The sequence below is a fragment of the Fukomys damarensis genome, unplaced genomic scaffold (genome assembly GCF_012274545.1).
Source record: "Fukomys damarensis isolate Sample0158 unplaced genomic scaffold, DMR_v1.0_HiC HiC_scaffold_25, whole genome shotgun sequence".
In the NCBI taxonomy this organism is placed as follows: Eukaryota; Metazoa; Chordata; class Mammalia; order Rodentia; family Bathyergidae; genus Fukomys; species Fukomys damarensis.
In genome coordinates, this window is record NW_022900937.1 from 23,736,393 (window position 1) to 23,761,292 (window position 24,900).

Below are 24,900 nucleotides of genomic sequence, written 5' to 3' on the forward strand. Positions count from 1 at the left end.
TCTTCAGAAACTGAGATGCTCTGCAGCCCCCAGAGCTCAAGGAGCAGACAGGGAGCTGAGGAACAGCTTATGTCAGATCACCACAGAGCAGGACAAACTTAGCTTTCCCAAACAGTTTAGCTTCAAACCACAAAGGCCGAATCCACTGGGATGAGTTTGGTGCTACCAGCACGTGATAGCAACCTGTCCATTCCATTAAGAGAACACACTTTCCCAACATCAGGGACAATGCTGTCCTTACCAGCAGGCCCCCCCATCTTTCTCAGAAGTGGGGCAGACACTAGGGGACCCTCCAATCCCCACCTTGTTTTCTTTCAATTTCAAGGCAGGAAGCCTTGTGCTGTTCCTCTATTCCCATTTCCTCTGGCTTCTTTCTACCACTCACCCCTTACTCTGCTAAACAAGTTCAACCAGCAACTTGTTTTCTCAGATGATTCGGAATGAGTGTGACCCAACATGGCACAGGGAAAAAACATGGGGCAAGTAACCTATGATTTGCTTTAATCTGAGAAAACTCCAACAGTTTTTATCCATCAGCACAACTCTACAAAGGCAGCGGAGGGCCTGTCACTGAAGCACAGTAGGAGAAGCACTAGACAGCAGCTGGTGTACTAAGGAAGACCACATCCTTGCTGTGTGCCTCAGTTCCAGCACAGTGGGGACAATGCAGGGCCACCTCCGGAAATGCAAGACAGGAGAAAAACAGAAAACTCGGTGCTACAACTGCACTGGCAGCTCTTCCTGAACAGCCAAGCCTCTCCAGGATGCCAATGTCATCTTGCAAATGTCAAAACCTCTGAGCCAGCCCTGGGGAGCAGACCCCGTCAAGAGACCCACAGCTCTGCTACCTGATGGGATGATGCACAGCTTCTTTGGAAAAGACCTTGTGAGAATGCACGGGCCTGCTTCGATCTAGTGGGGTCAGATGATTGTTAGGTCTTCTGTCCTCTGCTACACTGATCTCTGAATGCTTCTGCCACTTGCTCTGGCTGCTCTGATCCACCCAGGTGAGTGTTCATCATCAAAAGTGCTATTCTCAAATGGGCCAATTCCACAGTGAAGTTTTAGGCACATTCATCACTGTCCCATTGTTCCAAGCCCCACAGAGGAGAACCTGCCTCACTCACAGGTCACGTACAACAATGCGTCTATGAGCTAGCTGTGCAGTCCCTTGCATCTCTGGGAGCACTGCACAGTGCAAGGGATGCAGCATGTTTCAGCACTAGGAAGACAAGGACAGACCAATCCTCCAGCACCCAGGCCTGTGTCTTTGTGAAGACAGTAATACAAAATGAGAATGTGCCAGAACACACCATCCTGTTGGCTGAGCATTTCCACCTGCCCACATCTACTTCCGTTTGGGGCCAAAGCAACGAACAGCATCAATAGGAGCATGGAGTCTCTTCTCCCACTGCTCTCTGAAATGTCAGTTGCTGATGCCCCAGGTGTCAAGATGCTCAAGGCTACAGCTTGACCTTGTGTGTCAACAACTTATTAAAACAAGCACAAGGTCCTGAGTTCGACCTCCAATAACCCTCCAAAAAACACTGCCATTTTTATGGCTTGCTTCAGACATGCAATATTTTCAGAACTAAATAGGAGGCCTTGATAGCAGTGTGTAAAAGCTGACTGAATGTTCATGAGTCCTAAGTCACTAACAGCCCCAAACCTGTCAGACAAGTCACACACCTGCCCAACTTCAAACATGCTCTTCAGCTGTGAAGTCACGCAAGGGAGAGCTGTGCTTTCCCTGTTTCTGCATTCCCTCTTTATCACAGCTCTTTCTGCTGGGTTTGAGTGGTCAGAGCAGTGAGGCTTGGCCTCCTACCCACAGGGAAAGCTTGCTTCCTGGGCCTAGGCACAGGCAGCCCCCCTGCTCTCTGGCTCACTGGGACCAGACAGTGCTGTTTCTGCTAACTTCCCCTCTAGCCTAACTTAAGGCTACAAACTCCAGGTCTTGGAGAGAGAAACCTCACTGCACTCTGGCTGGCTGGATGCCATGGGGGGAAAATGAAGCCCTTTCACCTCCTCCCCAGCATGGGGCAGGGGGCAGGCACTGGGCTGCTAACAAACTGCAATATTCTTCTAAAGTCATGGCCCAGAGCCCTTGCTGCTCAGCTTGGCAGTAGGAGGGTCTAGGACTCCACTTTTCTAAAAGAACAGGCAGGCCCCACACAATGCTCCTTTGGACACTTACACACCAAGTCCAACTAGGTGGATGGCTTATCAGAAAGAGGCACAGGAAGTAAACTAAACTCCAGAGGAAGGGAGCCAAAACATCGCGTGTAAGTACACACAATAGCTCTGTCAGAGCCTGAACAGTGGCAAAGCCTACAAAGTCTAATGATGTTTGGGTTGGAAGGCAGCTCTTTATTGTTCAGGCTTCTCAGCAGTGAAGGCCACTGGTAAGGTTTCCCTGGAGAGTAATATGTACTTTACAGCTGCTGGGAGAACAGGGAGATATAATTATAACCAGCTGGTGACACGCCGTGCTCTCCTCAGGACCGGGTTAACCTAGGGCACTGGGAACACTGCTTGAGCACACAAAGTGCGGCCAGAAAGATGCCTCCTTCCCACACGGCTCCCTCCAGAAGACATGCCTGCTGCAGCTGGCCCTGGTCGCGTCCCTGCTGCACTGCTGGTCCTGGCACAAGCCACATGCATCCTCTGTAGCACTCCCCACCCAAGACATCCTGGGGTCTGTGTCCAAGCTGTCCCTCTACTCCACATCCACCCAGCCTTGCTGCTGGGTAACAAGATGCTCAGAACGAGACCTCTCAAGAGCACACACAATGAACACACAGGCATGTTATGCAGTGGGAAGCATTTGTTTCGGGGCTCATCCATGAGGACAGAGCCCACTGCAAGGCACAGAATTCCACTGGCTCAGTGGCTCCTGACTGCATTCTGTGGCAGCCACCAAGTGGGTGCTGTTTTGTTTTGTGTTGTGTTTTTTCTTTTTGTACCAGGGATCGAACTCTGGACCTTGCACTTGTGAGGCAGGTGGCAGAACCACTGAGCTAAATCTCCAGCCCTATGGGTGCTAGTATCACACTGATTCCTCTGGGTACAAACCGCCCCCAGACAAGCCATGCAAAGACAGCCCCTGCAGATCTCAATTAAAACTGCCACAAAATATGATTCGCTGTCCAGTGCTTCTCTGAAAGGCGGATCTGTTACCAGGAGCCTAAGTGCAGCCCCCACACACTCCATGCTGGCCCTGAGGCCTCCTGTGACCTGGTTCAGTCTACTTACTATGTTTTTACTTTCATGCTTGCAATCTCCACAGACCCCAGTCATCTTGGCTGCCTTCCCTCTCCAGTGCCTAAATACTCCTAGAGCTCCTGGCTCCCTGTCCTCTCCTATGCTAGCCCCACGCAGGGCTGGCTCCCATCCTCAGTTTCAGCACACTTTCTTCTCTTCATTAATTTCACACACATACATGTGATGATGTTCTACTTTCTGGCCTCTCTGGCTTGATAAACTATAAGCTCATGTAAGCAGTTACAGTGTTCTCCTTACTCTCCATTGTGCCTGTGGAGTTAGCACAGTGCTTGGAGACGGTGTCCAGGTCAGAGGCCACTAAGCATGTGTTGAACCAATGGGTGAGTGGGAAGGAAACCTGCACAGCAGACCTGGGGTCAGCCTTAGAGAATGGGTAAGGGCCCAGCTGGCACCCAAGGCACCTGTGGGAAAATTATCTCTGGCTCATGTCCACCCTTCCATCTCCAGCTATAAAAATCACTAGCCCCGTTCACACTGGACCTCATTCCTTCAGGCCAAAGCTGCAGAGAATAAGCTTCAGACTCTAGGGTAAAGAATCTATAATAGGGGGGGTGGGCGGAGATTTAGCTCAGTGGTTCCACCTCCTGCCTCGCAAGCATTCAATCCCCAGTACCAAAGAATAAAAAATAAAAAAATTACTCTCTCCCCAAAATAAATGAACCTATTTAAAAAAAAAACAACTGCAAGAGGTGGTTGTGGTGGCATATGCCTGTAATCCCAGCTTGGGAAGCTGAGACAGGAGGATCTTTGTGAGCTCAAGGCTAGCCTGCACTACATAGTGAGTTCAAAGCCAGGCTGAACTACATAGCAAGACCCTGTCTCAAAATGAAAGGAAATGGAATGCAGCTCAGTGCTAAGGCCCTGGCTTCAATCTCCAGTAGTTACCCCCTCGCCACCAAAATACAGCCAAGTTGTTGCATGTAAATTTTTATCCAAAAAGAAGTGGCTGATTTAAGGGACACAGGAACCTATGAAGTAGCACAAAAAACTAGAAGGTCATGAAACTTCAAGGGAAATCTTCAAAGAAGCAGACACTGGACCAGAACAAACACCACTGAGGGTAAAGGAAAGCTTCCTGCCAGGGTTGCTACAGGAGTCCACACTGTCCATTAGTAAATTAAGAAAAATGCCTTCCTGCATCTGCTCCAGGCCTGAATATCTTAGAAGGAAGAAGGCCAGGTGGCTGCAAAATTTCATGCTGATCATTTAAAGAATGGTGACTGTAAGGAAGAAATGGGGACCCCAGGAGCAAGATTCACAACTCTGCTCTGGATGCAAGAAGACAATAGTCTCTGAAATCACTCTAGCTAGCTCCTCTGGCATTGAAATGGCAAAGAGGCATATATTAACAAACAAGTACATGAGCAGAGACTACTGCAGTTTCTGAATAAACAACTAATAGCTTTATCAAAAACTTAAGGTCAGGGCCAGCATTTGGCTCAGCAGTTCCACTGCCTATTTTACAAACGCGAGGCCCTGAGTTCGATCCCCGGTACCAAAAAAAAACCAAACTTAAGGTCAAACTGGGCAAGGTAGCCCATGCCTGTAATCCTCAGACTATAACCTCATCCTGTAATTCCAGCACTTGGTAGGCTGAGGCAGGAGGATCGTATCAAAAACTTAAGGTCAGGGCCAGCATTTGGCTCAGCAGTTCCACTGCCTATTTTACAAACGCAAGGCCCTGAGTTCGATCCCCGGTACCAAAAAAAAAACAAACTTAAGGTCAAACTGGGCAAGGTAGCCCATGCCTGTAATCCCAGACTATAACCTCATCCTGTAATTCCAGCACTTGGTAGGCTGAGGCAGGAGGATCACTATAAGTTCAAGACCAGCCTAGACCACATAGTGAATTCAAGTTCAGCCTGAACTACTACATAGCCAGATCCAAAAGAAAAACTAAGGTCAGAAGACAAGGTACAAGATTCTAAATCAGTGGTGACAAACCTATGGCATGGGTGCCACAGTGAGCATGCAGAGCCCTTTGCGATGTCACAAGTTGTATGAGCTGTTTTTTCTAAACTCAGTATTCAGGTTTAATTGCAGCATGGGTATTCTGGTATAAATAAGTGGATTTTGGGTTGCAGCCTGGGCACTCAGTCTCTAGAAGGTTTACCATCACTGTTGTAGATCTTTATAGTGAGAGGTTAACTCTTGGCAACAAGTTGCTGTGAGGACTTCTCCAGCAGAATGCTTACAGGAAGCACAAGGTTCCTTCTTGGGGTCAGAGCGCAGCTAAGATACCTTTCTTAACATTACCGGCTGATCTAAAGCCCAGGTAGATTGCCAACTACCACAACCGAGCCCTTCAGGCCTCTCATAGCCATCTGCCTGATTGCACAGGCCCAGAAATTCCAAAGATTTTCAAGCCAAATGGACAGAGTTCATGCACTCTCCAGGTTCCCCAAACTAATCAGGTGGCTGTCAGTCTGCCTGCAGAGACGCAATGTCCAACGCCAGGATCATTAGCAATGCTCAGCGAGAAGCTGAGACACAGCACAGCCCACATGTCCTGGTCCAAAACACCTCCTAGACTCAACTGGACTTCTTACAAAAGTGCCCTCCTTGCAGCACCTGCTCTGCCCTGCAAGCAGAGGCCAAGTGAATGAGCTGGGGTTGGGGTGTGCAGGGACATCACAATAGGGATCCTATGGGCCCAAGGTGGCAAGGAAATAACAACCGTCACCACTGCCGCTGACACCTGACACTCAGCAAGTAGTCTTTTCAGAGCACCACAGCTGCTGAGGGAAGCCTCCTTGCCTGTGGACTGAAATGCTTCAGTGGCCTCTTCATTTTTTTTTTTTTTGTTGTTGTTTTTTTTTTTTTTTTTTTTTTTTTTTTTTTTTTTTTTTTTTTTTTTTTGAGATGGGGTCTCGAACTCACGATCCTCCCACCTCAGCCTCCTGAGTAGCTCTCGGATTACAGGCCTGCACCACTAGGCCTGGCTGCCAGTAGCCACTTCCAATTGCTTTCTTCCTGAAGTGACTCTGAATACACACATGCACGTGCACACACACACATGCAACTCAAGCTCACAAAAGCAGAATAGTTTCCTAAATAGTAGGGATTAAAAAAAAACAATCACCCACCTAGACTGGGTGTGGTGGTGCACACCTGTATCCCAGAACTTGGGAGGCTGAGGCACGAGGACAACCGAGAGTTTGAGGTCAGCCCAGGCTATGCAGTGAGTTCAGGGCCAGCCTGCACTACATAGCAAGACTCTGCCTAAAACAACAACAACAAAAATTCACCTAAGCATTAGAAAGTTTGTGAGGGATGCCAGCTGACAAGAAATGGAAGAAAGTAGCCAGGACTCAGAAGCAGAATAGAATGCCAGTCAGGAAGGACAACTGCCAGACTTGTCCTGAGTGCGGGAGCAGTCGCCACTGAGGCTTAAATACTTCACTAGGCAAAGGGAGAAGAGTAGAGCTACGAAGCAGCAGGAACTACCACCAGTGGCTTCAGCAGTTGCTCCCCTTGAGAGAGGCAGTGAAGCCCAGCCTGGAGCACTGCACTCAGACTGAGGCTGGAGCCTCCCAGGTGCCAGCAGACAGCATGGAATCGCCATCAGAATGAGTCGTCCTCTGCACAGAGGATAAGACAGCTGCACCAGAGCCAGCAGCGCCTCCCATTTGCATTTCTCTGTACTGTACTTGAGGACTAGAGTCCAACAGAGTGGGACACAAATGGAGGTTCATAAATAGTCTGAGAGAAGCACTTGTCAACACAGAATTTACCAAACCCCACAGAACACAGAACTCAAATGACTCTGAAGTCACAAGTTTAAGGTTTAGTGCAGCTGGCTATGATGGTGCACACCTGCAATCCCAACAGTCTGGGAGGCTGAGGCAGGAGGATTCGAAGTTTGAGTCCTGCCTGAGCAACTTAACCCTCTCTCAAAATATATTTAAAAAGGCTAGGGATATAGTTCAGAGTGAAGTTTCTAGGTTAAATGCTCAGTACAGGGTAAAAAAAGTTTAGTGAACACTGAGATTCAGCGAAAGGGAGAGAGCACAACAGACCCAACAATCCCTCCTCGAAGAAATGACATGAAGACTGACAGGAGCACATAAAGGGCTCAGAATGTTGCTTGAGTGCTGGCTGTTTGCTGCTGCTGCCGAACAAGGGCCCCACCTGCCCCTCACAGCTACCTATCTGGTTTGAAGGTTTGAAAGCGTGTCTGCCTCACACTTCAAGGCCTCTGCAATGAGAACAGGGCTCCCAGTGGTTGAGTATATAGTATCTAGGACACAAGTGGGTATCCTGTAAATGCTGATGCTTTCAAACAGCCTTACAGGAGGAGCTTCACAATTCAAATGTGCAGTCACGTGTTTAGTAACCATTTTAAACTGGGCCCTGTGCTAGCTACTGTTCGATGCTCTCATCTACCTCACTTTATGGGGAACTAGGCAGGCTCAGCAGGCTTCCTGTGGCCCCCTAACTCTCAAGTCCCAGACTCTACAGAGATCTCCTTGCTGAAGCTTTTCACCTCTCTATCCCAGTATGGCAATTCTATTATGTATCTGTTTCTTCTGGGCTCAGCCACAAAACACTGCAGAAGAAAAACATAATCACCAAATACTCCCAACTTCGTCCTCTACAAACCCACACGCTTGTAATCCCAGCAGCTGGGAGGCTGAAGCAGGAAGAAATCCAAGTTCAAGGCCAACCTGGACTATAGAGCAAGACCCTATTTAAAAAAAAAATAAATAAAAACAAAACCACACACTATAACGACAGCTGGAACCTCACTGCCATTCTTCCTGCCACACAAACTCATTGCCTCGGAATCTTCCTGCTCACACAACCACCGTTCACCCATTTCCAACGGACACAGCCTGCTGAGTGCTCATCACTTCTCACATCTGTTCCCCTTCCCCGTCAGCCACCGAAAACCATTGTGTCAGTCATGTCACCTATGTGGGGACTCCCCTCTTTTAGCCCGAATCCTAGCATGAGACTGGTCTTCCTAAGGTCAGGTAATGTTCCCACTCAAACCCTTCATGTGTTCCCCATGGCTGGAGGACAAGAACAGCACTGGCACAGGAGGCCCTCTGTGCTCTGGTCCACACAAATTACACCCTTGGCCAAACCCACTAGTGACCAACCTCCCACAAAGCTACCCAGCAATACCCTCCTCTTCCCCTCTGGCAGTGAAACCTGCCCATGCTCCAAGGCATCCATCCTGATCCAGCCTCTCCACACCTGGGCACTGAGTGGCTGGACTGTGGGTATTTAGGCCATCTTTCCATTACCTATTACATTTAATGACAGGCAGGCGAGGTTGGCCTCAGAGTGATTTCCACATAATAAACATAGTGTGGTTAAGTATGCCTTCTAGAATACCATGATAGTGGGGCATATTCTGCCCTGAAGCATTACCACTCTCTCAAGCTGTGTTCTTTGGGGACCTCTCATCACTGAACACACAACACTCACATGTGCCAAGCCCTTTATATTTAGACCACAGTAACTTAGGTGCTTGAGTCTGCACATGTACACAGAGCCTATTTCCAAGAATTTAAAAATACAAGTCTGGATCCAGAGAGATCCTGGTCAATTCAGGGGGTGACTGCTGGACACCTAATTTTACAGGGCAGGCCCTAGCTAGAGGAATGCCTGGAGACAGCACCCCTGCCAAAGGACTAAAGGGCTTTCTGAGAAAATAGATTTGGGTTGAAGAACTAAATTTAGTTTCTTCCTGAATGTGTTTTCCCAATCAATAGGCCCATTAGAACACAGTCCCATCACCACCGCCACGGCTGACAGAGAATATGGCCAAGGAAAGCTTGAGCAATTACTGGACAAAGGCTTAGAAACTGCTGACACCCCCAGCATGGAATCAATATGATTACCCTAACAGCTGCCCACCAATGGGTGACAAGAGATGTGCTTTTGCTACTCTGGGGATTAGGAGAAAACAAAGTAGTTAGTATTCCAGGACAGCCCCAAGAGCTGTCCAGCTGCTCCTGGAAACTGCTGATCCACAGTGGTCCATCTTGGAGCAAGAGCAGAGAGAGAGAAAAGATGGTCTATATCATCATTAAACTGCTGTCCTTTTTTGGAGGGCAGGGGGGACCAGGGACTGAACTCGGGACCTTGCCCTTGCAAGGCAGGCAGTGGAACCACTGAGCTAAGCCCCTGGCCTTGCTCTGTCCTTTTATATTATATTCTTTCCACCTCAGTTTACCTGCATTCAGAAGAGAAAAAGGAGACACACCCCTCTCTGGGTCTCATGTCCTTGTCTGTTAAGAAAAAACTGCACTAGGTGACCAAGCAACCTAACACTACAGACTGTTTTTCTAAATAGTCAGATACGCTGCTTTACTCGGACTCAAACATTTGAATAGTAAATCTAAAAAGGAAAGGGTTGCTTGGTAGTTGTGCTTGAGGTCTGAGACTTGGAAATGGAGCAAATAGGGAATCAGCTGTAGAGAAGCTGCCAGGAACATAACTGCCACTTGCTCTATTTTCATCAAGACCCTGCTTGGCAAAAGGGCTGTATTTCCATTCCTTGTCAGCAAGAAAACCCAACAATGCAGGGTTGCTTGTCCCCACAGTCAGGTGCCAGCTGAATGCCACTGGTCACTAGCCCACAAGATGCCACACCTGTGCTGCTGACCAAGGACCAAGAGCATGTGAGTGGTTTGTAGTATGTTTACTGGTAGTAATTTTAGTAAATAGTTTCATATGAAGAGAAACTTTTGCTTCCACCATGAAAAACAAGAGATATGAAGATCAAGTTGGGCAGGTGAAGTGTAATAATTAGAAGTTTTCACCTCTTCTTTCATCTACTTTAGCAAATGTTTTCTCAGGCTCTTACAACTGAGAAATATCCTTGATTCTGTTATTCTCACCCTTTTAGCCACTTCACTCCGAGGCAAATGACAATTTTCCCAAGTTAGGGAATTCTTGAAGTGTACATATCTTCAGGAAATCACAAACTGCGTAATTCAGCAACCCTGGCAGTACCACATATACTACAGATGCAGACAGCTACCAGCAGGAGCACCTTCCTTTACAACTGAGGGATAGATGAGGATGAGGTCAGCAGGGGACAGTGGTGGGTCCAGGAATGGTGTACCTAATGGACAGTAACTGCCTTTGAAAAGCTTAGGACCTACTGATCTAACTAAGCCTGATTCTGAAGGAGGTTGTTTGTCCTTACACAGGTGGTCAAAACTGACAGAGTTCACAGTCACACTGTCACTTAAGGAAATGTCCTTATTAAAGAGGCATGCCCACCAGAGTCCTCTAGTGAAAGAAATCATCCATGGAATAATTTCATAGTTTTTCCTAGTCTAGTTTTCACAAAGAAAGCATCCACAAGCAAAGTTCTAAACTCATTCAAAACAACAGAGCCCTATGCTGTCTACTAAAAGCCATTTGATTCCCCTTTAGATGCAATTACACCATCTACTCTAACTCACTCTCTACCAACTACAATCATTCAAAATTTACCTTCCCTCTGATGTGGTGGCACACACCTGCAATTCCAGCACTCTGGAGGCTGAGCCAGGAAGACTGCCATGAGTGCAAAGCCAGCCTGGGCTACACAATGAGTTCAAGACAAGCCTGATCTACATAGTGAGACCTTGTCTTAAAAACAAAATAAAACCCAAAAAAAGATTTATTTCCCCTTCAAACCAAAATCAAAATATACTCTCCTCTACTTACTAATGATTATAATTTCGCCATTAGCTCTTAGGATCGCTCAGTATAAATGTCTGTAAACCGTTTTCCAAGAAGCCCAGTTAATAATGTGGTTTTGCGGAAAAAGATGGGACAGGAATGAGGTGGACCACTTTTGCTACAGCTGCTTCACAGGCTGTATGTTTGAAGAAAATGCTTAGAAAAGCAGCTTAAAACTCACTGAGGTATGAAAAGTGGCCTACATAACTGCCAAGGCACTACTTTATGTGAAAATTGTACTAGCTAAATTCACAATGACCAGGGCTGGCAAGGGATAAGGAGTGCACAGCAAGAAAATATAATTCACTGAAACTCTTAATTTTAGCCAGTGGTGTCAATCATCCAACTTCAACTATACTTTGCTCCAGTAAATAACCAGTAAAACAGAAAGCAATTTTTGGTGAAATATACAGGCAGTATCAGGGAAGACTCTCTGAATCTAGATATTCAGTTCTTGGCCTTGAACTGTTAATCACAACATACCAAATAAACAGCAGCTGCCAAGTCCAGGGTATAAATGGACACATAAAGAAACTGCCCCTCCATAGTGCTATCTATAGTGGCTGCGTCCCCAAGACACAGTTAACACTGTACCAACAACCCAGCCACTCAAGTTAATTCCTAGGACAAGATTCTGACTCAGACTGGGTCTTTGTATCTCAAACCTAACAGATGAGCAGAGCAGTCCATGGGACGAGGTGCCACTCACCTGTATAGAACTCCTTGCTCAAGCTATGCGGCACTGTGATCCGTCGGTAGACAATGGGCTCCGACTCCAGAATGTTCTCATCATGGCGGTACCGAGCAGGTCTTTCATTTGGGAGGCCCCGAGAACGGGTACCGGTTCTCCTCTCATAGGTATCAATCTCCTCAAACACAGCTGCCTTGTCAAAAAGGGCCAGGTTTCCTTCAAAATCAAAATCAGTGTCTGGCATCTCCTCGATGTCATCCCCAAAGCACTCGTCATCTTTGTTCTTCATTTGGCCATTTTTTAAACCACTTTTTTTTGGAGTTGCCTGATTTGGGTGCCTGCTACTAGATGACCCTAGAGAAAAAAGAGGGACTGTAGTCAGTATGTCCAAAGAAAGCACTCGGTGGAAGTGGAAAAGGCTAAACATTAGCCCTTTGTGGAGTGTAACAGGAATCAGAGGGAACAGAAAGCTCCAAACTATAATGGATCTCGTGTGGAATGACAGAATTCAAATAGTATTATCCAATTCCCTCATTAACGAATATGAAATAAACAATCCTCCATAATCCATTCTGCCTCTATAGGAATCCAGCAATAACAAGCTTTTTTCTTGGTTTTGTTTTTTTTGTAATGGGGATCAAACTCAGGATCTTGCACTTGCTAGGCAGGCATGGCATCACTGAGCTAAATCCCCAGCCCGATGATAAGCTTTTTTGACAAGTTACCATCAGAAAAGACGTAGAAGGGCAAGAACAGCTGCCTCTTCCCATAGGCCAAGGTGGCTTGAGTCTGAAGGTCCTGCAGACATTTAAGAGAAAAATGTTTCCTTCCCCTAAATAAAAGGCCCAGCCAGGTCCCTAGGAATATGTAGCTAGCTCACAGGACAATGGTAGCAAAAGAGTGCTTACTTGATTGTTTACTCAGCAAGCAATATTCTGTTTTTAAATTGAGGCTAGGCCCCATCAGGAGGGTCTTCACTGGTTTAGACAAGAGATTGAAGCTCTTGAGCAATACGCATCTACCACTATAAATTAGTATTTGGACTTACAAAGCTGTTTTAGACCTTTTGGTTAATATGATTTCCTTTCTCAGAATTCTCTCTTCTCAGTATGCAATTCCTGAACCATCAAAGACTGAATAAATATTGAGCTGATCTTGCAGAGACCAAACAAAGATGCACATCAACCCCAGAGCAGCCAGCCACTCCGTTTCTGAGATTATGTGGCTACTGTATGTCAGTCAACAACTGCCCTAGCAGCCAAGGCAGAATGACCCAGAGAAACCTCCAAACCATTTGTTCCAGAGAAGTGCTGTGGCATCCCCAGTAGGGTTTCTAGGCAGTTAATATTTAACAAATCCATCAACACTGCAACATCAATTACAATAATTATTCTGGAAGAAGTATATGATGCAAATGCAACTAATATTCATGTCCTCCTTATGCCAAATATTCATACGGAAAAAGACTACTGGCATTGAAGACATGATTTAGGTCTCCAGAAAAAACCAAAATTACATTAAAAAAATTATGACCAAAATTATGAAGAGGAGAGACTAGTGGAGATACCATTTACACTGGATTATGGACTACTAGACAAAGTTTGGTCTGAGTTCTATTTTCAATCACTTACAAAAGCATTTAGTGAGAGAGTGCTATATGGCACAGCCAGGTGCCAGGAACACAGTACATAACCAAGCCACATTGCTCAATAATGAGGGAGAAGAAATATCGATGTAAACACTGAAAATACAATGGGATCCACTCATGAAAATAGGTGATATAAAATGCCACAGAAATATGAATGAGAAAGCAGATCTGCATAGGAAATAATAGTCATGAAAGCACAAGGTCAGGGTAATTAGCATACCATTAACAATACACATAAGTAAAGGAAAACTACAGCTTTAGGATTATCTGTGCACTTCCTCAATATTCAATCAAACTAACCACAAGGAAATAAGCACCAGACCAAGGGTCTCTCTCCAGCAGGCATCCTCCCTAGGGACATACACAGATGACCCACTGCAATGCAGAAGGACAACACTGAGTATTCTATTTTCTCTAAACTATGAGGAATTAAACATTATGGATTTAACATGGTATGGAAACTTATGCCTTTCTGAGGTTTCATGCCGGCTAATCACTGTCCATATTTGAGACATATCAAGAAAATGTGATGTTCCACAAAGTTTCTCCATGCAACTGGATTTACATCATTTTTTTAAACTGTAAAATACCATCATGCATCATTTAATGATGGGGATACACTCTAAGAAATGTGTTAATGGTGATTTCAACTTGTGCAAATATCATAGACTACTTATACAAACTAAAAGGGAACCAAGGTCACCAGGCAATCTTACGGGACCACCATCATACACATTGGTCCACTGATGACTGAAGCACTGATATGTGACACCGACTCACACTAACATAAAACTTACCATCTAACTCCCCCTTGGGGAAGGAAGAAGAGGGGAGGGAGAGGAAGTAAAAATGATCAAGATGCTATATGTAGAGGGGTGTGGTGGCACACACCTGTAATCACAGCACTCGGGAGGCTGAGGCAGGAGGAGCACTGCGAGTTCGAGACCAGCCTGGACTACTTAGTGAGTTCCAGGTCAGTTTCAACTATAGTGAGACCCTGTCTCAAAAAAAAAAAAAAAAAAGCTATATGTATATGGATCAAAAGCTAAATGTAATCTCTATGTATCACAAATATATACTAATAAAAATAACAAAAAAAGAAACTGTGTGTTAAGGATAATGCTGTGGCAATCACATCTGAACAAAAGAATTCTTTATAGGCCTCCTTTGGCCAGAATAAGGGCTTTCAAAAAGTAATGTAATCTGATCTATAAAGATGACTATTATGCCTTTTATCTAAATGTGTCCCCAAAGTCTCACATGCTCACAGGTGGGGCTTTTCAGACCTGGCTGGATCTAGACTGTGTGATACTGGGATTAAGGGTGTATGGTATTAAATTAGCCCACTGATTGGAACTGGCATAGGTCTGGGTGTGGCAGAATGGATTTACTAAAGATAGAAGCCCCACCAGGGGTAGAGGTAGCACCTCCCAAAAGACTGGTAGCCTGAGTGGGATAAAACGGAAAGGCAGGCTTTGTTTTGCTGCTTCCTGACTGCCTTATCACGGACTGCTCCTCCCCTGATAAAGGTCTCCTTTGCCTCCAAACTCCTGTATTTCAAATTCCTGTAATGACAGTATGTGCGGACATTTTTAGTTGTTACAACTGGTGGAGGTTAGAATGCTATTGGCATCTACTAGAAACATCCTGAAACACAGACATTTTCCCATAACAAATAAAATGATCTGCCTCACCCATCAACAAGGCTGAGGATAAGAAAGCCTACTAGAGATGATACACTGGAAGAGACAGCCTCTTCTGTTTGCTGCAAAGTGTCATGTCTGGATGAGACACACAGAACTGCTACATTCACTGACAGCAGTTTAAGGACAGTCACACACACACACACACACACACACACAAAAAGAGAGTTGGAGAAGACTGAGCCCCACTTGTACCAGAAGACCAGGAAGTGATCTCTGGGCTTACTGGAACGATTTCTTTGTTATTTAAAATACTGAGTAGTCTTCCATTCATGTCCGGAGCATCATGTACAATCAATCTAGCACTTTAACATGTATCATGAGCTTTCTCACTAAGACTACTTTTTGTTTGTTTGTTTGGTTTTTGAGACAGGGTCTCACTATGCAGTTGAGACTGACCTGGAACTCTCTATGTAGCCCAGGCTGGTCTCGAACTCACAGCGATCCTCCTGTCTCAGCCTCCAGAGTGCTGGGATTAAAGGCGGGCACCACTATGCCCTGCAACTACTTTTTATAATATTCTAAAATTAGAAGCAGTACAATGCTTCAAGATGTTCATTATAATGCTTATTGTGGTCCACAGTCATCTACTAGCTTAAAGAAAAAGATACTAAAAATTTCCACCATTTGTCATCCTGCTGAACCTGTGTGTCTGGCATCCATCATGTTTATCTTCTAAATAATCCAAGTAAATTTACCATTCTAGGCCAGGTGTCCTGGTGCATGATGGTAATCGCAGCACTTGGGAGGCGGAGGCAAATGGATAGCTATGCGTTCAAGGCCAGCCTGGACTACACAGCAGGACCTTGTCTCAAAAAAGACAAAAAATAAAAATAAATAAATTTACCATCCTACAAATGTGGAAACAAAGAGTAGGAGGTTAAGCACCCTGCTCCAATTTACACAGCTATTAGATGTCTGAACTAGGAACTGGACTTTGTCAGATTCCAAATTCTGCATTCCTTCCACATATGCAGGAATAGGGAAATTATGCTGCTCTGACAGATGCAGGCAGTCAAAAGAACACACAGAGAGGGTTGTATCTAGAAAATGAGCATGCAAAGCAAAGATAAAAAGCACTTAGCACAGACAGTTGTAAAAGGAGTTCATGGGCAAAATATATCATGCTTTCTTTCTTAGGATCACCTTCTCAAGTTCTTCAAGTATCTTACTCTTTATGGCTACAGCAATTTAAATTATACCATGTTGAAGTACAACATCTAGATCATCCTTACTGTTCTCATTTTCACTGCCACAGCCTCAGCCCAACACACTGCTTTTGATTATTCCTGCTGAGAAAGCACTTCTGCTTGACTCCTAGTGACAGTGTAGACACCAGTGACCTAGTGCTCACTTTATGGGACCTTCCTGGCTCTGTAGTTCACCTGCGCTCCTGCTCTAACCCCAGAAGGAGCTTGTAAGTCAATAGAGGGTGAGAGCCTTGTCACACAATGTATTTACTGTTTGGTCTCTCAGTAAGTACACAAATCTCTACTGAATTAAGAAATCAAAGCAAGGGCCAGTGATTTGGCTCAGTGGTTCCGGCGCCTGCCTCACAAGCACAAGGACCTGAGTTCAATCCCCAGTACCAAAAAAAAAAAAAAAAAAAAAAAAAAAAAAAAAGTCAAAGCAAAACAGAACAAAAAGAAATGAAAGTTAAGGGTCTAAAAAATAATTTATAAAATAAAGGGCAAATGGAGAGTAATGTGAAAAGTTCAGTAAGCCAACAAAAATGATGCCAAGCTGTTGTTGTGTGACTGAGAAAGCAGTGAGATGAAGCTGCTGACAATGATTCAGAGGGAGTGTGAGGCAAGGGTTTCAGAGGAAGAAAGTTCAGTCATGTCCAACACAAGCAGACAATGAGCCATCCTGGAAGCATCACAGGACAGATGAAGATAAGCGATTGATCTATGAGGTCAGAGGTAATGTAAAAGCAGCAAAATGGGAAACATTCCCATTTAGATGAAACCCCAGGCTCCTGAAACCAAGCAAAAGATCAGGAATAAAGCTCAGAGGGGGGAAAATACAAACCTCACTAAAAATGAGCCAACAGGAACAAACAGTTGTAGGAAACAGAAAAGAACAAGACTCCAAAGACCCACTCAGCAGGCCAGTTATCCTGGTGCTGACATCAGCTTTATACAAAATCATCACTTGCTTCTCTAACTACCTGCGTTTAGTGCTAGCAAACACTATGCTAGTAACACAGGAAAGGGTCTGGAAGTGTTTAGAGGAAGAGAGTACAAGGTAGAAACAACACTTGTTGCTCAGTTTGAAAAAAAAAGGCTGAGCAATAGCACCTGCTTTGTATCATGCCACATGAAGAACTACAGAATACAAAGTAGAAAAGCAAAGAAAATGACCACAGCTGGCTGCAAAGCTCTTTCTCAGCACATCGACAAGTATCCTCCTGTAAATACCACAAGCTCACTATAGGCCACAGGCCTTAAATCTGCCCTAAGGATGATGGGCACTGGGCACTACTTTTGACCCTGCTGCAGGAATCTACAAATATTACTTGTAGCCAAACTCCCAAGCTGTGCCTTTAGAAAGTTTCAGGTATTTTTCTGTGTTCTTCTGCATGTACGATCTTTATTCATTTGCTGGGAATCTATACACTGAGGGCCAGCAACGTTCCTAACACTCATAAAGCAAGAGTGAAAAACATTTTCAAGAGGAAATACTGACATCACAAAACAGCAAGATAATATAAAAGAAATCAAGAGCAGATGAAGACATTGTTTTGTCACATTCTTTACTTTTCTCATTTTTTAAAAGTTTACTACAAAATAATTTATTACAACACAGCCTTCAGTGCAAGATACCTATGTACAAGCACACAGCATTCCTGACTACCCTAAGGCACCCTTTTCTTCCTCCTTGCTTTGTGGATCTCTCTTTATTTATTTATTTATTTATTTATTTATTTATTTATTTTTGGTACCAGGGATTGAACTCGGGTCTTTGTGCTTGCAAGGCAAGCGGCAGCACCACTGAGCTAAATCCCCAGCCCCATGTGGATCTCTTCTACCAAATCTTGCAGATACTCAATCTCTTTGGCCAGAGAATCTGACTTCTCTTTCAGAGCCTCATTTTTCTTTTCTAGCTCTTTACACTCGCAAGTAAGAGCCTCTTGCTCTACTTGCTTCTTCTGGTGGTACCTGGTGGCTCCTGTCTTGCTTTACTCCACTTTTTTTTTTTTTTCAGTTTCTTATCCAGTTTCTCACCCTTAACTTTAGCTGCTACCATCTTCTCTCCCGGGGGATCATCTCTCCAGGGGCTTGGGATAGGAAGAACCACAAGGGACTCCTGGCAATAACAGGCTATTTGGAGAGCCCCTGGAGGGAAAGGGGCTGTGCTGGGAAAACCAGGGTAGGACTCATGGCTCATACAGGTGCCACTGTCATTATGTGAGGGGGCATCTTCCTCCTTTACACACTGAGGAATCAAGGTAATATAAGCAATAGAGTCGGATTTCTTATCTCCTTCAGAGACATCCACTTCACTTCCTGGTTCTAACTAAAGGAATGACCGGGAGTAGAGGACAGAACCCCACAGGAAAGGGGAAGAGGTTGCAAGGAGGTGAAAGGGGCAACCTGGTCAGTTCTTGATTAACTTTCTGGAAGATGGCCAATTGGGTTCACTGCCTGCAGAGGCTCCTTATTAGTCTCCTGGACTAGGGGTGTGAAGAGACTCTATGCGTCATCTAACATGGCCAAAAGCTCATCTAGTATGGTTACAAGGTCATCTACGTTCAAAAGGGCATCCAAATCAAACTCCTTCAGATCCATTTTCTGCAACATCCAATCTGTTTCAGAGAAAGCATCCTCCTTGCTGGTTAGAGAGGCAAACCAACTAACTCATCTACAGCCAGCCAATTGGAGGAACCCACCTTGGTCTTGTTGCTCGAAAACTCATGAGCTTTGAAGTGCTTGGCCACCTCCAGGAAGTCAGCTAGTGCCCAAACTCGACTGGTGAAAGGAGAATAATCAAGCTGCCATCCCCCACCCCCTGCCAACACCTTGCTGCTCAGGAAGCTCATCTCAGCTATGTTGCGGGTCTTTGCTGCAATGGAGGAATACTCTTAATTCGAAGATGTCATTGTCAGTGACAGCAACACTGCTGCTGGATGCTGTGAAAAGCACCATGGCTTAAGTCACTGAGGGTTTACGCTGAAGAGTCCGACGCTGTTGCTGCCACTGCAAAGACCAATGCTGCCACAGGCACTACTGCCTCTAATAGGCCATAGTGGCTCCTCATCCTGAGCAAGGGGAGGGACATAGAATCACAGGACTATCTGTGGGCAGGCAAAGCAGAAATGCTCCTTTACTCATATATATATATTTTTTTTGGTACCGGGGTTTGAACTCTGGCCCTTGCACTTGCAAGGCAGGTGGCGGAACCACTGAGCCAAATCCCCGTTCCCTCCTTTACTCATATTTTAACACAAATGTTAGGAAGTCCTAGATGAATTAAGCTGACTTAGTACTTGACTAACTCAGCTCAAAGTGTCCACTCTGTATTAAGTGAGCAGGCATTTAGCCACTGGAAAGTAAAGCATTTCCAGTGGAAAAGACAAACTGCTTCCCAGACATTTTTTTTAACCTTCCAATTCCAAGGGTTGGGTTTACGCTGAAGAGTCCGACGCTGTTGCTGCCACTGCAAAGACCAATGCTGCCACAGGCACTACTGCCTCTAATAGGCCATAGTGGCTCCTCATCCTGAGCAAGGGGAGGGACATAGAATCACAGGACTATCTGTGGGCAGGCAAAGCAGAAATGCTCCTTTACTCATATATATATATTTTTTTTGGTACCGGGGTTTGAACTCTGGCCCTTGCACTTGCAAGGCAGGTGGCGGAACCACTGAGCCAAATCCCCGTTCCCTCCTTTACTCATATTTTAACACAAATGTTAGGAAGTCCTAGATGAATTAAGCTGACTTAGTACTTGACTAACTCAGCTCAAAGTGTCCACTCTGTATTAAGTGAGCAGGCATTTAGCCACTGGAAAGTAAAGCATTTCCAGTGGAAAAGACAAACTGCTTCCCAGACATTTTTTTTAACCTTCCAATTCCAAGGGTCCAGAACTTTTTAAGACTGGTGGTTGGCACCTTCCCGTGCCATTTTTCTGCCAGCTGTTGGCACAGAGGCCCTTTGGCAAGGACATCTTGTAATAACCCATTGTTGTGTAACCCTCTGTGCCACTTATTTATTGGTTTTTGTCACACACATATTATAAAGGGGAACTTTGTCCTATACTTAGCACGCTAAAGGTTACCTGATGGTCAAACTGCAATAATTTTAGCACCAGTCTCAACAGACTCCAGTAAAAGGTGCCTGCGAATAGTTGGAACCTTTTGTTTATCGCCCAAATTCTAGGTCCTCCGTTTTCAGTCTGTTAGTCATATAAAGCACAGCCAAGGTGCTAAGATGTCAGGAGGACTTCAGCAAGCCTGTGAAAACTTGGCAAAACTTAACTTCTGGATTCAGATAATGGAATGACTGTTATACTCAATAGACCATTAAGCCCAACAGCAGTAATACATGACACCGCTGGGTATAGTGGCGCAGGCTTGCAATCCCAGCACTTGGGAGGCTAAGGAAGGAGGATCACCACAAGTTCAAGGCCAGCCTATGCTACATAGTGAGTTCCAGGCCAGCCTGAACTGCATAGGGACCTGAACTGCAAAGGGAGACCCTATCTCACAAAAACAAAAACAAACCAATAACATATGACATCTTTCAGTTTACAAGGCTCAAATCCACTTCCTAATTTCTACCTTCAGAGGGTAGGGAGAAAGAGGGAGAGAAAACAGGAGCATAAGGAAGGAGGGGCAAGGGATGGGATGGCATGGGATGGGACCAACCAAGTGACCAATGCCAAGTTGAGACAAGGTCATACCTAAAGAACTACCTCTGCCTATATACAAATGAGCTGAAGACCAGCCAACTACTTTCATATTCTACAGGCAAAAAAGCCTTAACTCAGTTACATTTGTATTCATGTATTTGGCCAATGGTCCCTCAAGTGCACAGACTGTGATTTCAAAGGGAAGTGCCTTTCCTCTGTCCCTGTAATAGTCAGCATTTTTAGCTCTGACATGGACTTAACAAACATGATTTGTACCTATGCAAAGACCTATGTCCTTAACAAGCTTTTAACAGCTTCCTGCTGCACCCTGGCACTGATGTTGCAGTCATATATGTAACCACTATTGAACCCATCCCCACCCCAATCTGAGGGAAAAGATTAAAACTTGCTTGTGCTAAATCTATCATCAGTGTTGGATTAGGCAACTAAGACCAATAAATTGCTCACCACCTCACTGCTAACCTTAAAAGAACACTTAAACTGAGAGAACTGAGCTAAGCATGGTGGCATATATCCATCATCCAGCATTCTGGAGGGAGGAGAATTACAAGTTTGAGCCTAACTTGCGTAATTCAGAAACTAAGTAGGAGCCTGTCTCAAAATAAAAATAAAAAGGGCTGGGGTGTAGCTCAGTGTGAGGGCCCTGGGTTCAATCCCTAATACTCCCCACCAACCCACACAAACATAAAAGGCAGACTGAGGAAAGATTATATTCCTACAATTTTATTCATCTACTAGCCTTAACATGAGAGGACAAATATCAAAGAAAATCCTAAGGCAGACATTTCTACTCATCTTGTGGGGCTCAATGAACAGATAAATGAACATAAATGAACCTTCTATCAGAAACTAATTCTGAGCCACAACTCATCATCAAATTCTGGGGCCACAGATATTTTTCACACTAACCTAGATTCTAAAGAAGTTCCCAGGGCTGGGGATTTAGCTCAGTGGTTCTGCCGCCTGCCTCGCAATTGCAAGGCCCTGTCTTGGATCCCTGGTACCAGAAAATAAGTTCCCTGGGCCAGGTGTGATAGTGCACACCTGAAATCTCAGCACTTGGGATGCTGAGGCAGGAAAAATCCTGCAAGTATGGGGCCAGCATGGGCTACATAGTGAGTTCAAAGCCATCTTGAACTACATAGCAAGACCCTGTCTCAAAAAAAATAAAATAAAAAAGAAGTTCCCTGAAAGACAGTAACCTTTTAATTCTCCATGATCTCCTTATATTATTGTGTACAGCTTACAATCCTGGGAAAAGGAACTGACCAAGTAAAAAAAACTAAGCATCACATAGAGTAAGTGTTTCAGTGAGCCCACTTGTTAATACAATAAAGTGACACAATTAGTGTCAACCAAATTGCTTGTTTTCTAGTCAACAGCATATAGTACTTTGAAGAGTCACTGTAAGTGTTAGTAATGGGGAAAATATCCAAATCAACATTCTTACTATAACATCCATCTATTGTTCTCTTAGCTATTTATTTGTAAAATTTATCTGAAATCTCTGTCCACGCAAATACCTACAAACAAGTGCAGATTTATTCCTAACTACCAGAAGCAAGAAGCAGTAAGATGACTCAACACTGATGAGTAGATAAACTGATAACAGCCATACGATGGGGTATTATTTAGCAATAAAAAAATCAATGAGCTATCAGGCACAAAAAAGACATGAATTAATCTTAAATGCATACTGCTAAGAAATGGACAGAATGCTAGATACATATGAATTACCAAAGCTGAATCAAGAAGATATAAAAATTCTATATAAACCAGTAACAGTCAATGAAACTGAAGATGTAATTAAAAACCTACCAAAAAAGAAAAGCCCTGGCCCTGACAGATTCACTGCTAAATTCTAAAAGAAATTCAGGGGGCCAGGGATTTAGCTCAGCGGTTCGGTGGCCTGCCTTGCAAACGCAAGGACCGGAGTTCAATCCCCGGTACCAAAAAAATAAAAAAATAAAATAAAATAAAATAAATTCAGAAAAGACCTATTACTACTACCTCTCAAACTCTTTAATGAAATTGAAAAAGAAGCAATACTCCCAAACTTACTCCTGGAAGCAACAATTACCCTGATACCAAAACCAAAAAAGGATCTAACCAAAAAAAGAGAACTACTGGCCAATCTCCCTAATGAACATAGATGCAAAAATCCCCAATAAGATACTGGAAAACAGAATGGAGCAAATCATTAAGAAGGTAATTCATCATGACCAAGTAGGATTCATCCCAGGGATGCAGGGGTGGTTCAACATATGCAAATCAATAAATGTAATATATCATATTAAGAGAGCCAAGGACAAAAACCATATGATCGTCTCCACAGATAAAAAAGCATGTGACAAGGTCCAACACCTATTCATGATAAAAACCCTACAGAAAATTGGAATAGATGGTCTTTATCTCAATCTGATAAAAGCTACCTATAACAAATCAATAGTCAACATTGTACTAAATAGACAAAAACCGAAAGCTTTTACTGTAAACTCAGAAACAAGGCAAGGATGTCCACTGTCACTACTCTTGTTCAATATAGTTCTGGAAGGGGCCAGGGATTTAGCCCAGTGGTGCAGCACCTGCCTTGCAAGTACAAGGTCCCGAGTTTGATCCTTGGTACCAAAAAAAAAAAAAAAAAGAAAGAAAAAAAAAAAAAAAAAAAAAAAAAAAAAATAAAAAAACAAAAAAAAAAAAAAAAAAAGAAAGAAAAAAGAAAAAAGAAAAAAGAAAAAAATATATATACACACACATATATAAAATATATACATGGGTGTGGTGGTGCACACCTATAATCCCAGCACTCAGGAGGCTGAGGCAGGAGGATCGCTGTAGTTCGAGACCAGCTTGGGCTACACAGTGAGTTTCAGGTAAGTCTCAACTACAAAGTGAGACCCTGTCTCAAAAAACCAACCAAACAAAAAATACATATATGCACATATATACACACACATATATAAAATATATACATATGCATGTAATATATATTTTTTTCTAGAAACATTAGCCAGAGCAATTATACAAAAGAAATAAAAGGAATAAGGATAGAAAAGGAAGAAGTTAAATTATCATTATTTGAGATGATATACTCTACATAGAAGGCCCCGAAACCTCTACCAAAAGACTTCTAGATTTAATAATCAAATTCAGTAGCATAGCTAGACACAAAGTCAATACTCAAAAATCAATAGCATTGCTGTACATGAATAACAAACTCAATGAGAGAGAAATTAGGTAAAAAAACACTTTTCACAACAGCACCCCCAAAACTAAAATACCTAGGAATCACTCTAATGAAGGAAATAAAAAACCTCTACACTGAAAACTACAGTACTTTGCAAAAGGAGATCAAAGAGGATATCAGAAAATGGATGATATCCCTTGGTCTTGGTAAGAAGAACTAATGTAGTGAAAATGGCCGTACTTCCAAAACTGTTACACAGATTTAATATAATTCCAATCAAAATTCCAACAACATTATCTCACAGAATTAGAAAAAACAATCCTAAAATTTGTTTGGAACCCAGAGAGACCTGGAATAGCAAAAGCAATTCTAGTCAACAAAAGCAAGGCAGGGGGAATCATAATTCCTGACCTCAAATTATACTACAAAGCTCGCCGTACTTCCAAAACTGTTACACAGATTTAATATAATTCCAATCAAAATTCCAACAACATTATCTCACAGAATTAGAAAAAACAATCCTAAAATTTGTTTGGAACCCAGAGAGACCTGGAATAGCAAAAGCAATTCTAGTCAACAAAAGCAAGGCAGGGGGAATCATAATTCCTGACCTCAAATTATACTACAAAGCTCCTGTGATAAAACCAGCAGTGCACTAGCAAAAAAAAAAAATGTGGGATCAAAGAAAAAAAAAAAAAAAAAAAAAAAAAAAAAAAAAAAAAGACCCAAGAATCAACAGAACAAATTGGAAAATGCAGAAACAACTCCAGAAACACTCAGCCACCTTGTCTTTGACAAAGAAGCCAAACACCTTCACTGGAAGA

At 43.8% G+C, this 24,900-nt stretch overlaps 1 protein-coding gene and 1 pseudogene across 3 annotated transcripts in view; both read right to left on the reverse strand.

Moving 5' to 3' along the window:
• Positions 1-24,900, reverse strand: part of Edc3 (enhancer of mRNA decapping 3) — a 47,201-nt gene that overhangs the window by 5,549 nt on the left and 16,752 nt on the right. For all 3 annotated transcript variants that reach the window (XM_010626661.3, XM_010626666.3, XM_010626670.3), the window contains exon 4: positions 11,684-12,019. In XM_010626661.3, coding sequence (XP_010624963.1) covers positions 11,684-12,019 — 336 coding nt within the window. The remainder of the gene's footprint in view (positions 1-11,683; positions 12,020-24,900) is intronic.
• Positions 17,874-19,058, reverse strand: LOC104864661 (annotated as a pseudogene).